Genomic DNA, 15722 nt, shown 5'->3' on the forward strand with positions numbered 1-15722 from the left:
TGCAATAAAAGATGTTTTGCATATCACAGAGGAACCCCCTGTCCCTGACATGAGGGTACACATGTATAAAGGAAAGAAACCTGAGGTAACCTTTCAGGGCTGTTTCTAGCCAATTTGGCTCCCAGTGCGAGATTTAAAAATGCGCCCCCCCCCCATGACATAAAAAAATGTGCCCCCCCCCCACACACACACCTAGATAAAAAAAAATTGCGTGCGCACTCGACAAGGGAGCGTGGCCTCATCTAAATGGGTGTGGCCTCGTCTGAAAAGACTACCTCACAATCCAGTTTTTGACCCTGCTCCAACAGATCACGACCACCACAGGAAAAAAAAATTCTACCATATTATACCCCACACAGTAATGCCCCCTGCACCATATTATGCCACACACCGCAATGCCCTTGATACATTAAATCCCCACACTACGGCAGGCAAGAGTCCCCATTTCACACATTACGGCAGGTGTCCCCATTTTACACATTGAGAGAGAGAGAGAGAATACTTACAGAGGCGATTACCGCTCTTCGGCCCGCCTCGCCAGTCGCTCATCACGCCGGCCTTTCCCTCTTCCTAACTTGGATCCCCCTCTGTACTCCGCTCGGGGGGGGGGGGGGGGGGGGGGGGGGGAGTTTCGCGGAGTGACGGGGTTACGTCGTGATGTAACGATGCAACCGCGTCATTCCATGAAACTCCGCCCCCCCCCGCCCCGAGCGGGTTACTCGGGGAGAAATAGGAGGGGAAAGCAGGGAGCCACAGTTAGTGCCACGGCGGGCGCCCAGTGCGGTTGCACTGCTCGCCTGCCCCAAGAAACGGCCCTGTAACCTTTCCCCCCTCACATGAGTTGAACGAATTATGTGAAAAAGCTTGGGAATCTCCAGACAAAAAACTGCAGATTCCCAAAAGGATTCTTATGGCGTATCCTTTCCCGCCTACGGACAGGATACGGTGGGAATCTTCCCCTAGGGTGGACAAGGAATTAACACGCTTATCCAAAAAGGTAGCGCTGCCATCCCAAGATACGGCTACCCTCAGGGACCCTGCTGACCGCAAGCAGGAGGTTATCCTGAAGTCCATCTACACACATTCTGGTACCTTACTCAGACCGGCGATTGCGTCGGCCTGGGTTTGTAGCACGGGAGCAGCATGGACAGATACCTTATCAGCGGATATTGAGACCCTAGATAAGGATACCATATTATTGACCCTAGGGCATATAAAAGATGCGGTCTTATATATGAGAGATGCTCAAAGAGACATTAGTCTACTGGGTTCTAGAATCAACGCGATGTCCATTTCTGCTAGACGAGTCCTATGGACCCGGCAATGGACAGGTGATGCGACTCAAAAAGGCATATGGAGGTTTGTTTTACCTTAAAAGGGTGAGGAATTGTTTGGGGAAAGTCTCTCGGACCTGGGCCAGTATTTACTAAAAATTCGAGTTTGTCCGATTTGTGTTTTTTTTTCTAAGTCCCAATCCGGGAATTCACTAAGCACCAATCTCGGCAGTGTCTGGTCTATTCATAATGGTTTGAATGACAACGTTCCGAAATATGAATGAATAGACCATCGGTCAAACGCGGCTGTTATTTCATAGAATACGGGCATTCACTATTCATTCGTATTTGGGTGTTAGTTTCTGAGTGCTCAAGTGCGGGTCTGTTTTTTTTCGATTCGTTAAAAAAAGCAGCAAAAAAATAGACCTGCTTTTTCCAGTCGAGTTTGGATAACCATGCACGGATCAGTGAGATCTGTGCATGGTTATCTATGGGAAAGGGTCTGTTTAGTGTAAAAACAGAAAAAAAATTGCGTGGGGTCCCCCCTCCTAAGCATAACCAGCCTCGGGCTCTTTGAGGCAGTCCTGGTTGAAAAAATATGGTGAAAAAAATGACAGGGGTTCCCCCATATTTAATCAACCAGCACCGGGCTCTGCGCCTGGTCCTGGTTCCAAAAATACGGGGGACAAAAAGGGAAGGGGTCCCCCGTATTTTTAAAACCAGCACCGGGCTTCACTAGCCAGGTACATAATGCCACAGCCGGGGGACACTTTTATACTGGTCCCTGCGGCCCTGGCATTACATACCCAACTAGTCACCCCTGGCCGGGGTACCCTGGAGGAGTGGGGACCCATTCAATCAAGGGGTCCCCCCCCTCCAGCCACCCAAGGGCCAGGGGTGAAGCCCGAGGCTGTCCCCCCCATCCAAGGGCGGCGGATGGGGGGCTGATAGCCTTGTGAAAAATTGTGAATATTGTTTTTAGTAGCAGTACTACAAGTCCCAGCAAGCCTCCCCCGCAAGCTGGTACTTGGAGAACCACAAGTACCAGCATGCGGTGGAAAACCGGTCCCGCTGGTACCTGTAGTACTACTACTAAAAAAATACCCCAATAAAAACAGGACACACACACCGTGACAGTACAACTTTATTACATACATGCACACCAACATACACACATACTTACCTATGTTCCCACGAGGCTCGGTCCTCTTCTCCATGTAGAATCCTTGGGGTACCTGTGAAAAAAAATTATACTCACATAATCCAGTGAAGAATCCGACCTTTGAACGATCCACGTACTTGGCAAAAAAATAAAACGGAAACCCGACCACGCACTGAAAGGGGTCCCATGTTTACACATGGGACCCCTTTCCCCGACTGCCAGGACCCCCCCTGACTCCTGTCAAAGATGGTCCCTTCAGCCAATCAGGGAGCGCCCCGTCGTGGCACCCTCCTGATTGGCTGTGTGCTCCTGTAGTGTCTGTCAGGCAGCACACGGCAGTGATACAATGTAGCGCCTATGCGCTCCATTGTAGCCAATGGTGGGAACTTTGCGGTCAGCGGTGAGGTTACTTTCGGTTAACCGCTGACCGCAAAGTTCCCACCATTGGCTACAATGGAGCGCATAGGCGCTACATTGTATCACTGCCGTGTGCTGCCTGACAGACACTACAGGAGCACACAGCCAATCAGGAGGGTGCCACGATGTGGCGCTCCCTGATTGGCTGAAGGGACCCTCTTTGACAGGAGTCAGGGGGGGTCCAGGCAGTCGGGGAAAGGGGTCCCATGTGTAAACATGGGACCCTTTCAGTGCGTGGTCGGGTTTCCGTTTTATTTTTTTGCCAAGTACGTGGATTATTCAAAGGTCGGATTCTTCACTGGATTATGTGAGTATAATTTTTTTCACAGGTACCCCAAGGATTCTACATGGAGAAGAGGACCGAGCCTCGTGGGAACATAGGTAAGTATGTGTGTATGTTGGTGTGCATGTATGTAATAAAGTTGTACTGTCACGGTGTGTGTGTCCTGTTTTTATTGGGGTATTTTTTTAGTAGTAGTACTACAGGTACCAGCGGGCCCGGTTTTCCACCGCATGCTGGTACTTGTGGTTCTCCAAGTACCAGCTTGCGGGGGAGGCTTGCTAGGACTTGTAGTACTGCTACTAAAAACAATATCCACTTCTCCAGGGTACCCCGGCCAGGGGTGACTAGTTGGGTATGTAATGCCAGGGCAGCAGGGACCAGTATAAAAGTGTCCCCCTGCTGTGGCATTATGTACCTGGCTAGTGGAGCCCGGTGCTGGTTTTAAAAATACGGAGGACCCCTACGCTTTTTGTCCCCCGTATTTTTGGAACCAGGACCAGGCGCAGAGCCCGGTGCTGGTTGATTAAATATGGGGGAACCCCTGTCATTTTTTTCTCCATATTTTTTCAACCAGGACCGGCTCAAAGAGCCCGAGGCTGGTTGTGCTTAGGAGGGGGGACCCCACGCAATTTTTTCCAGATTTTTTAAGACTTTAATCAACTTTTTAAGGTACACAATGAAGCCCTGCACGGATCTCACAGATCCGGCCGGGATTCCTTGTGTTTTTTCAGGCAGTGTTTTACTCATCACTCCCGTAAAACACTGCCTGATATTACGAATCACATCGACATCGGAAAAAACGATTGTGCAAAACTCGGCAGCTTAGTGAATGATCGTATCAGGATTCAAAAACATGCAGTAAAATGCACCCGATACCATTCGAGTTCAAACACCCTTCAAAAAGGCCAAAACACGAATATTAGTAAATAAACCCCCTGGTCTCCACAGCTACAGCGGGTAAATCGATTTTCTACCTTATTTTCCCTCACAGCCTAAGAAAGCACCACATTATCAAATGCAGTCCTTTCGATCACAAAGAAACAAGAAAGTACGAGGTGCGTCCTTTCTTGCCAGAGGTAAGGGCAGAGGGAAAAAGCTGCACAACACAGCTAGTTCCCAGGAACAGAAGTCCTCCCCGGCCTCTACAAAATCCACCGCATGACGCTGGGGCTCCGCTAGGGGAGTCCGCCCCAGTGGGGGCACGTCTTCGAATTTTCAGCCACATCTGGGTTCACTCACAGGTGGATCCCTGGGCAATAGAAATTGTTTCCCAGGGTTACAAGCTGGAATTCGAAGAGGTGCCTCCACGCCGGTTTTTCAGATCAGCCCTGCCAGCTTCTCCCCCAGAAAGGGAGATAGTGTTAAATGCAATTCACAAATTGTATCTTCAACAGGTGGTGGTCAAGGTTCCCCTGTTTCAACAAGGGAAGGGATATTACTCAACCCTATTTGTGGTCCCGAAACCGGATGGTTCGGTCAGACCCATTTTAAATTTAAAATCCCTGAACCTATACTTGAAGAGGTTCAAGTTCAAGATGGAATCGCTCAGAGCGGTCATCGCCAGTCTGGAAGGGGGGGATTTTATGGTATCTCTGGACATAAAGGATGCATACCTTCATGTTCCCATTTATCCACCTCATCAGGCTTACCTGAGATTTGTGGTACAGGATTGTCATTACCAATTTCAGACGTTGCCGTTTGGGCTTTCCACGGCCCCGAGGATTTTCACCAAGGTTATGGCGGAAATGATGGTGCTCCTGCGCAAGCAAGGTGTCACAATTATCCCGTACTTGGACGATCTCCTCATAAAAGCGGGATCAAGGGAGCAGTTACTAAGCGTGTCACTTTCACTGAAGGTGTTACAGCAACACGGCTGGATTCTCAACATCCCGAAGTCGCAGTTAGTTCCTACGACTCGTCTGACTTTCTTGGGCATGATTCTGGATACAGACCAGAAATTTTTTTATCTTCCGAAAGAAAAAGCTCAGGAACTCATGACTTTAGTCAGGAACTTATTGAAGCCAAAACAGGTGTCAGTGCATCACTGCACTCGAGTCCTGGGAAAGATGCAAGGACTTTCCAATGGGACCTATTGGACAAATGGTCCGGGGCGCATCTACAATTGCATCGGTTGATCACCCTGTCCCCCAGAGCCAGGGTATCTCTCCTGTGGTGGCTGCAGAGTGCTCACCTTCTAGAAGGCCGCAGGTTCGGCATTCAGGACGGGATCCTGGTGACCACGGACGCGAGCCTACGAGGTTGGGGAGCAGTCACGCAGGGAAGAAACTTCCAAGGTCTTTGGTCAAGTCAAGAGACTTGTTTTCACATCAACATACTGGAACTGAGGGCCATATACAACGCCCTTCGTCAAGCGGAGACCTTACTGCACGACCGACCAGTTCTGATCCAGTCAGACAACATCACCGCAGTGGCTCATGTAAACCGCCAAGGCGGCACAAGGAGCAGAGTGGCAATGGCGGAAGCCGCCAGGATTCTTCGCTGGGCGGAAAATCATGTAATCGCTCTGTCAGCAGTGTTCATTCCGGGAGTGGACAACTGGGAAGCAGACTTTCTCAGCAGACACGACCTGCATCCAGGAGAGTGGGGACTTCATCAGGAAGTCTTCGCACAGATTGCAAGTCAGTGGGGACTGCCACAGATAGACATGATGGCGTCCCGCCTCAACAAAAAGCTACAGAGGTATTGCGCCAGATCAAAAGACCCTCAGGCTGTAGCTGTAGACGCCCTAGTGACACCATGGGTGTTCCAGTCGGTCTATGTGTTTCCTCCTCTTCCTCTCATACCCAAGGTGTTGAGGATAATAAGAAAAAGAGGAGTGCGAACAATTCTCATTGTTCCAGATTGGCCACGAAGGACCTGGTATCCGGATCTGCTGGAAATGCTCACAGAAGATCCGTGGCCTCTTCCTCTACGACAGGACCTGTTGCAACAGGGGCCCTGTCTGTTCCAAGACTTACCACGGCTGCGTTTGACTGCATGGCTGTTGAACGCCAGATCCTAGCGGAAAAAGGCATTTCGGATGAGGTCATTCTTACACTGATAAAGGCTAGGAAAGACGTGACAGCTAAACATTATCACCGTATATGGCGAAAATATGTTTCTTGGTGTGAGGCCAGGAATGCTCCTACGGAAGAATTCCATCTGGGCCGTTTCCTTCACTTCCTACAGACTGGAGTGAATTTGGGCCTAAAATTAGGCTCTATTAAGGTTCAGATTTCGGCCTTATCCATTTTCTTTCAAAAAGAATTGGCTTCTCGCCCAGAAGTACAGACTTTTGTAAAGGGAGTGCTGCATATTCAGCCTCCTTTTATACCTCCGGTGGCGCCTTGGGACCTTAACGTGGTGTTGAGTTTCCTTAAGTCGCACTGGTTTGAAGCACTTCAAACAGTGGAGTTAAAATATCTCACTTGGAAGGTGGTCATGTTATTAGCCTTGGCTTCGGCTAGGCGAGTGTCGGAATTAGCGGCTTTGTCTCATAAAAGCCCCTATCTGGTTTTCCATATGGACAGAGCGGAATTGCGGACCCGTCCTCAATTCTTACCTAAGGTGCTGTCATCTTTTCATATGAACCAAACTATTGTGGTGCCTGTGGCTACACGAGACTTGGAGGATTCCGAGTCCCTTGATGTAGTCAGGGCTTTGAAAATTTACTTGGCCAGAACGGCTAGAGTCAGGAAAACAGAAGCACTGTTTGTCCTATATGCAGCCAACAAGGTTGGCGCCCCTGCTTCAAAGCAGACTATTGGTCGCTGGATCTGTAACACGATTCAGCAGGTGCATTCTACAGCTGGATTGACGTTACCAAAATCGGTCAAAGCCCATTTCACTAGGAAGGTGGGCTCGTCTTGGGCGGCTGCCCGAGGAGTCTCGGCACTACAACTATGCCGAGCTGCTACTTGGTCGGGTTCAATCACCTTTGCAAAGTTCTATAAGTTTGACACCCTGGCTGAGGAGGACCTCCTGTTTGCTCAATCGGTGCTGCAGAGTCATCCGCACTCTCCCGCCCGTTTGGGAGCTTTGGTATAATCCCCATGGTCCTTACGGAGTCCCCAGCATCCTCTAGGACGTAAGAGAAAATAAGATTTTAAACCTACCGGTAAATCTTTTTCTTGTAGTCCGTAGAGGATGCTGGGCGCCCGTCCCAGTGCGGACTACTTCTGCAAGACTTGTATATAGTTTTGCTTACATAAGGGTTATGTTATAGTTTTCATCGGTCTTGGACTGATGCTATGTTGTTTTCATACTGTTAACTGGTTAGTTTATCACAAGTTATACGGTGTGATTGGTGTGGCTGGTATGAATCTTGCCCTTGGATTAACAAAAATCCTTTCCTCGTACTGTCCATCTCCTCTGGGCACAGTTTCTCTAACTGAGGACTGGAGGAGGGGCATAGAGGGAGGAGCCAGTGCACACCCATACCTAAAGTGTTTCTTAAAGTGCCCATGTCTCCTGCGGAGCCCGTCTATCCCCATGGTCCTTACGGAGTCCCCAGCATCCTCTATGGACTACGAGATAAAGATTTACCGGTAGGTTTAAAATCTTATTTTTTTAATTATATATTGATCCAAGTTACTATATGTTTTGTATCTCTCTTGAAATTTGCTTATCTTCTTTATATCGCTTTATAACAATGTTTCTTTACCAGTAATAATGCAAGCTGTTCATATCCACCATGGGGCACACACAGCAGGCTCCTCCTAGCAGCAGCACCCCCCCCCCCCTCCTTCCACCTGCTTCTCATTAAGCAAATCCCTCTTCCTACATGGCGCCGCCTTCCTGTGTTCGGGAACCTGGTTTATGCACACAAGAAGTTGTCTTTGCTTTCACTGTGCAGCTCCATCTTCCCAAAGATGGGGGTGCGAAGGAGGAGGGACCTGCTTGCCAGCATAAGGCAAGTAGACTCTGGGTTCAGGCTGTGCTGTCCAGGGGCCCCCTGGACCACACACCCTGCTCCCAGTGTGAATACGACTATGTATCCACCCATTATATATGTTTGCGTTTTCAAAAAGTTCATGTATTACTGTTATTCTATATTCTCCCCAGCTCCTTGTGGATGACCTGCTTGTGTACAATGGGATTTTAAATCTAGTCCGTCACATCGCTCGTGGGATTCTGCCAACATGTGATCCTGTGATATCTTATCATACCATCCTCTTTGCAAATGATAGAAAAATATCAGAAGCTGATAGACGAACCACTGTTAGGTATGTCAGTAGTTTTGCTTAATAGAAAATACTTTTGGTTTTCTGGATGAAATTACAATTTTGTGAAATTTCAATATACAGTATGTGCAAACTTTTGCAGGACTTTGTAGATTAGTTTATGTGTGTTTTCATATACAGTAGTAGTATGAACTCTCCTGGACTGGAGACCTATGCTTGTAGGTCTAATTACTTATGCAACCACCTAATATGGGGGAGTTCTCCCAGCTCCTGTGAGATTAAATAATCCTTACATGAAGTGGGCAGGGCAAGAGTGCATGATGACACATGTACATAATGTTATGGCCCCGCCCTCCACAGTATAATGCCGCAGATTGTGTATTGTTTCATTCTAATTACTAAATTGTAGCACACATGTTAAAGATAACATTTATAAGTGACCAATGCAAACATACATCTACTGTAAGCCTTGGTTATCTAGATGGTAGTTCAGGTAACTTCTTTTTTTATAATTGAACATGTATGAAACTAATGAATGTTAGTTTTTTTGTTGTAATTTTGCATAATCAGCATGCTACTGTAAACATTTTCCTTTAGCCCAAACTCAGTAGACTTTTTTAATGTATCAGTTGAGAAATGGACTGTGGGGTGATTTATATAGAGTGTGACTGTATTAGATTTGAGAGCTAAAAATAATTAGTAGATTTGATACAGGAGTGTATCTACCCATTGGTGGGGATGGCACTTGCCAGGGGCGGCAACCGATCGGGGGAGCCGCCTGGTGGTGTCACCCGCAGTCAGGAGGTAGAATTACTCTACATCCCTTTCTTATAGCTAGCACTATTGTGTCTACAATCTGTGCAGCTGCTCTGAGCGTCCTTAGGACACTCTGGGCAGTGCTGCCTTTCCCATCTCTTCTGTGTGATGTCATGTGGGTAGGGGGCAGGGCCATCATTCTGCACTGTGTAGGGTCAGTAGGAACATAGGAGTTGGCACGGGGGTGTGCCTTGTATGCACAGGCACACCCAAATGTCAGACACCCCCTTCACGCCTAAGACAACCCAATAGCATATGTGGCCAGTAAATGTCCCCCTGCAGCGCTGACTGGGAGAATCATGGTTGCCTCACAACTTCCTAGCTCCGCCTCCTGGCAGTCCATTGTACACTTGATTACATCACGCAGCAAGCCAGCCCACTCTCTCCCCCTATGCCTGGCATTACTAGGAGCTGGACGCAAACATCAGCGCTTCTCCTAGGACGATATTGGCAGGCAGCCGCAGCTCGGCAACATTGCCCGGCTTTTGATCAGGGTCATTTGGGTAGTTTCTGTTGTCATCATGATTTAAAAAGAGTAAACACAGTTGTTTGACAATAAATGGCTTCACCCAACCACTAACCATGAGTGAAAGAAAAGTTTGTGAGTTATCATTCATAATCTCTGACAAATGGCCAGAAAATCACAAATTCTGCTAGTGTATGTAAACTTATGAGCACAACTGTGTGTGTGTGTGTGTATATATATATATATATATATATATATATATATATATATATATATATATTTCTCTTACGTCCTAGAGGATGCTGGGGACTCCATAAGGACCATGGGGTATAGACGGGCTCCGCAGGAGACATGGGCACTCTAAAGACTTTAGAATGGGTGTGCACTGGCTCCTCCCTCTATGCCCCTCCTCCAGACCTCAGTTAGATCCTGTGCCTAGAGGAGACTGGGTGCATTGCAGGGGAGCTCTCCTGAGTTTCTCTGAAAAATACTTTTGTTAGGTTTTTTATTTTCAGGGAGCACTGCTGGCAACAGGCTCCCTGCATCGTGGGACTGAGGGGAGAGAAGCAGACCTACTTAAATGATAGGCTCTGCTTCTTAGGCTACTGGACACCATTAGCTCCAGAGGGTCGGAACACAGGTCTCATCCTCGTCGTTCGTCCCGGAGCTGCGCCGCTGTCCCCCTCACAGAGCCGGAAGATAGAAGTCGGGTGAGTATGAGAAGAAAGAAGACTTCAAAGGCGGCAGAAGACTTCAGATCTTCACTGAGGTACCGCGCAGTGGTAACGCTGCGCGCCATTGCTCCCAACACACACACACAGAAGGCACTGTACGGGTGCAGGGCGCAGGGGGGGCGCCCTGGGCAGCAATTATTACCTCATAAACAGCACTGGCACAGATATTAGATACTGCTGAGGCAATATAATATAAAACCCCCGCCAGTGTAAAGAAATTGAGCGGGACCGAAGCCCGCCGTCGAGGGGGCGGGGCTTGATCCTCCAGCACTAACCAGCGCCATTTTTCTCCACAGCATGCTGCAGAGAAGTGCTCCCAGACTCTCCCCTGCTGAACAATAATGGGACAAAAACAAGGGGGGGGGCACAATTATTTGGTGCAGATTGTACATATATTTATATATATAAAGCGCTATTTAGGCTGGGACCGTGTTTTCAGCATATCGTGGCGCTGGGTGTGTGCTGGCATTCTCTCTCTCTGTCTCTCCAAAGGGCCTTATTGTGGGTCAGTCCCCATATTTATTTATCCCAGTGTGTGTGGGGGTGTCAGTATGTGTGTGTCGACATGTCTGAAGCGGAAGGCTCGTCTTGGGAGGTAGCAGAGCAGATGGTGGTGGTGTCTCTGTCGGCACAGCCGACACCTGATTGGGTGGACATGTGGAATGTTTTGAATGATAATGTGGCTTTATTACAGATTGGACAAAGCAGAGTCCAAAGACAAGCAGGGAATTAACCCATGGCTTTTACTGTGTCCCAGGACCCCTCAGGGTCCCATAAATGTCCCTTTACCCAGTTAGCAGACACTGATACCGACACGGATTCCGACTCCAGTGTCGACTGGGATGATGCAAGGTTGCACCCATGGGTCGCGACAGTATTCAATATAGGTTTATTGCAATAAACGTTGTTTTGCATATCACAGAGGACTCTGTCCCTGAGACGAGGGTCTGCATATTTGAAGAAAAATAACCTAACATCTCATGAGCTGACCGTTTTATTTAAAACATCTTGGGAGACTCCTGACATTAGACTGCAAGTTCCCAAGGGTATTATTATGGCGTATCCTTTCTCCTCAAAGGACAGGTTACGGTGGGAATCCTCGCCCACACTGGACAAGGCCCTAACGCCCTGGTCCAAGAAGGTAGCATTACCGTCCCCTGATACGGCGGCCCTATAGGATCCTGCGGATAGTAGGCAGGAATCTGCCTTAAAATAAATTTTATGCGACTGCCAGAGCCCTATTTAGACCTGCAGTAGCGTCGGCATGGGTAGGTAGCGCAATTACAGCTTGGGCTGGTAACTTGTCGTCTAACTTTGACACCCTAGATAAAGATAGTATGGTGTTGGCCTTAGAACACATCAAGGACGCAGCACTATATATGAGAGAGGCTGCGAGAAATATTGCGGGTTTGGGATCAAAGGCTAAGTCCATGGCAGGTTCTGCTAGTAGGTCTCTGCGGACCCGTCAATGGACAGGTGATGCTGACTCAGAGAGTCATATGGAAGCTTTACCTTGCAAGGGTGAAGTTTTATTTGGGGAGGGCCTCGCTGACCTAGTTTTCACAGCTACCGCTGGTAAGTCGTCTTTTTTTGCCTTATGTTCCCCCACAGCAAAAGGAAACACCCTAATAACAGATGCAGTCCTTTCGGTCACGTAAGTTCAGAAAGGGGCGTGACTTTATTTCCTCGCCAAAGGTAGAGGGAAAAGATCACCGGCTACGGCCAGTTCACAGGAAAAGTGTCCTCCCCGGCCTCTACCACATCCATCAAAAAGGTGCTTCCACACCAAATCAAATCGGCCTTGCCAGCTACTTCCCCAGAGAGGAAAATAGTTTTGGCTGCCATACTAAAGCTGGGTCAACAGCAGGTGTTTATCATGGTTCCCCTAGTGCAGGGGTGGGGAACCTCAGGCCCGCGGGCCGTATACGGCCCGCGAAGCCGTTTGGTCCGGCCCACCAGCTTGTGTCAGTGAGACACGCTGCTGCTCAGTCCGGCGGCAGCGTGTCTCAGCTGTCAGAACAGGGAGGAGAGCGCGGCTGTCGGGTGGGAGCGGCGGCTTGTAGTACTTCAAACCAGCCGCCGGTCCGTGAGCCAATCAGAGCTCGTGGACCGGCAGCCAATCAGGAGCCGCGGCTGCCGGTCCGCGAGCTCTGATTGGCTCTCGAACCGGCGGCTGATTTCAAGTCCTACACGCCGCCGCCCAACATATCCGCGCTCTCCTCCGTGTCCCGCTGAAAGGAGCACGGTAAGAAGCACAGAGGGGAGGGGGGAGGGCATCTGTATACCTGGCACTGTGGGGGCATTTGTATACCTGGCACTGTGGGGGCATCTGTATAACTGGCACTGTGAGGGGCATTTGTATACCTGGCACTGTGGGGGCATCTGTATAACTGGCACTGTGAGGGGCATTTGTATACCTGGCACTGTGGGGGCATATGTATACCTGGCACTGTGGGGACATCTGTATACCTGGCACTGTGAGGGGCATTTGTATACCTGGCACTGTGGGGGCATTTGTATACCTGGCACTGTGGGGGCAATTGTGGATCTGGCACCGCACTATTGGGGGCATATGTGTATCACGTCCCATTTTAACTGGCCACACCCATTTTTTGGCACGTGCGCGCCTCCGGCGCGCACACACAGTACCTCTAAGGGGCAGACCTACTGGGGGGCAGGGTAATTTTTTAAGTTGAGAATTTTTGTATGACCCCCGAAGGATTTTATAAATATCCAAATGGCCCTCGGTAGAAAAAAGGTTCCCCACCCCTGCCCTAGTGCAACAGGGAAAAGGGTTTTATTCAGCCCTATTTGTGGTCCCAGCGCCGGATGGCTCGGTCAGACCAATTCTGAATCTAAAATCCCTAAACCTACATTAAAGAGGTTCAGATTCAAGATGGAATCTCTCAAGGCAAGGATATCTAGCCTGGAAAGGGGGGTATTTTATGGTGTCACTAGACATAAAGGATGCATACCTTCATGTCCCCATATATCCTCCTCATCGGGCATACCTAAGGTTCGCTGTACAGGATTGTCATTACCAGTTTCAGACGTTGCCATTGGGGCTTTCTACGGGCCCGAGAATTTCACTAAGGTAATGGCGGAAATAATGGTACTCCTGCGCAAACAAGGGGTCACAAGTATCGCATACTTGGACGATCTCCTGATAAAAGCAAATTCAGGGGAACAGTTATTAAAAACAGTGTCTCTCTCCCTGAGAGTACTACAACAGCACAGCTGGATTCTAAATTTACCAAAGTAGCAGTGGGTTCTGACAACTCGGTTGTATTTTTTTTTGGGCATGATTCTGGATACGGAAAAACAGAGGGGTTTTTCTCCCGGTAGAAAAGAGCCCAGGAACCCCAGAACATGATCAAAGACCTGTTAAAGCCTAAAAGAGTGTCAGTCCATCAATGCACTCGAGTACTGGGAAAAATGGTGGCGACCTACGAGGCCATCCCCTTCAGCAGGTTTCATGCGAGGACATTTCAGTGGGACCTCCTGGACAAGTGGTTGAAGTCCCATCTTCAAATTCATCAGAAAATAAGCCTGTCCCCCAGGGCCAGGGTGTCTCTCCTGTGGTGGCTGCAGAGTGCTCACCTTCTAGAGGGTCGCAGTTTCGGCATTCAAGACTGGGTTCTGGTGACCACGGACGCGAGCCTCCGAGGATGGGGAGCAGTCACACAAGGAAGAAATCTTCAGGGACTATTGCTCAAGCCAGGAGGCTTGTCTACACATCAACATACTGGAATTGAGGGCCATATACAACGGCCTACGACAAGCGGAGAATCTTCTTTGCGACCTACCGGTTCTGATTCAATCAGACACCGTCACAGCCGTGGCTCATGTAAACCGCCAAGGCGGGACAAGGAAAGCCACCAGGATTCTTCGCTGGGCGGAAAATCACGCTCTGTCAGCGGTCTTCATTCCGGGAGTGGACAACTGGGAAGCAGACTTCCTCAACAGACGCGATCTCCATCCATGAGAGTGGGGACTTCATCAAGAAGTTTTGGCAGAGATAACAAGTCTTTGGGGATTTACTCAAATAGACATGATGGCGTCACGCCTCAACAAGAAGCTGGTGACACCATGGGTGTTTCAGTCGGTCTATGTGTTCCCTCCTCTTCCTCTCATCTCAAAAATATTGAGAATCATAGGACGAAAAAGAGTGCAGACAATTCTCATTGTTCCAGATTGGCCTCGAAGGGCCTGGTATTCAGATCTTCAGGAGATGCTCACAGAAGATCCATGGCCCCTTCCTATCAGGGAGGACCTGTTACAGCAGGGGCCCTGCGTGTTCCAAGACTTACCGCGGTTACGTTTGACGGCATGGCGGTTGAACACCGAATCCTAGCTGGGAAAGGACTTTGATAAAGGCTAGGAAGGAGGTGACGGCGAAACATTATCACCGTATCTGGTGGAGGTACGTATCTTGGTGTGAAGCCAAGAATGCTCCTACGGAAGATCTCAACTTGGGCCGTTTTCTCCACTCTCTACAGACAGGAGTGGATATGGGCCTGAAGTTAGGCTCCATAAAGGTACAGATTTCGGCCCTATCTATATTCTTTCAGAAGGAATTGGCTTCTCTCCCAGAAGTCCAGACTTTTGTAAAGGAAGTGCTACACATCCAGCCTCCTTTTGTGCCCCCAGTGGCACCATGGGACCTTAACGTGGTGTTACAGTTCCTAAAATTTCACTGGTTTGAGCCTCTTCAAACAGTTGAATTGAAATTTCTCACTTGGAAGGTGGTCATGTTGTTGGCCTTGGCATCTGCAAGGCGTGTGTCCGAGTGGGCGGCTTTGTCTCATAAAAGCCCCAATCTGATTTTCCATGTGGATCGAGCAGAGTTGAGGACTCGTCCTCAATTTTTGCCTAAGGTGGTTTCATCGTTTCATATAAACCAACCTATTGTGGTGCCTGTGGCTATGGGAGACTTGGAGGATTCCAAGTCCCTTGATGTAGTCAGGGCCTTAAAAATTTACGTAGCCAAGACGGCTCGGTTAGGAAAACAGAGGCACTGTTTGTCCTGTATGCAGCCAACAGGGTTGGCGCTCCTGCTTCTAAGCAGACTATTGCTCGCTGGGTCTGTAACACGGTTCAGCAGGCTCATTCTACGGCTGGATTGCCGTTACCAAATTCGGTAAAGGCCCATTACACTAGGAAGGTGGGCTCTTCTTGGGCGGCTGCCCGAGGCGTCTCGGCTTTACAGCTTTGCCGAGCAGCTACTTGGTCGGGTTCAAACACCTTTGCAAAATTCTACAAGTTTGATACCCTGGCTGATGAGGACCTCATGTTTGCTCAGTCGGTGCTGCAGAGTCATCCGCACTCTCCCGCCCGGTTTGGAGCTTTGGTATAATCCCCATGGTCCTTACGGAGTCCCCAGCATC

General features: G+C 49.1%; 1 protein-coding gene across 2 annotated transcripts in view; it reads left to right on the forward strand.

Annotated features, from left to right (window-relative positions):
- KATNIP (katanin interacting protein) overlaps positions 1–15722 on the forward strand; it is a 465431-nt gene that overhangs the window by 428121 nt on the left and 21588 nt on the right. For both annotated transcript variants that reach the window (XM_063934227.1, XM_063934226.1), the window contains one exon: positions 8201–8361. In XM_063934227.1, the coding sequence (XP_063790297.1) occupies positions 8201–8361 (161 nt within the window). The remainder of the gene's footprint in view (positions 1–8200; positions 8362–15722) is intronic.

The sequence above is a fragment of the Pseudophryne corroboree genome, chromosome 7 (genome assembly GCF_028390025.1).
Source record: "Pseudophryne corroboree isolate aPseCor3 chromosome 7, aPseCor3.hap2, whole genome shotgun sequence".
NCBI classification, from domain to species: Eukaryota; Metazoa; Chordata; class Amphibia; order Anura; family Myobatrachidae; genus Pseudophryne; species Pseudophryne corroboree.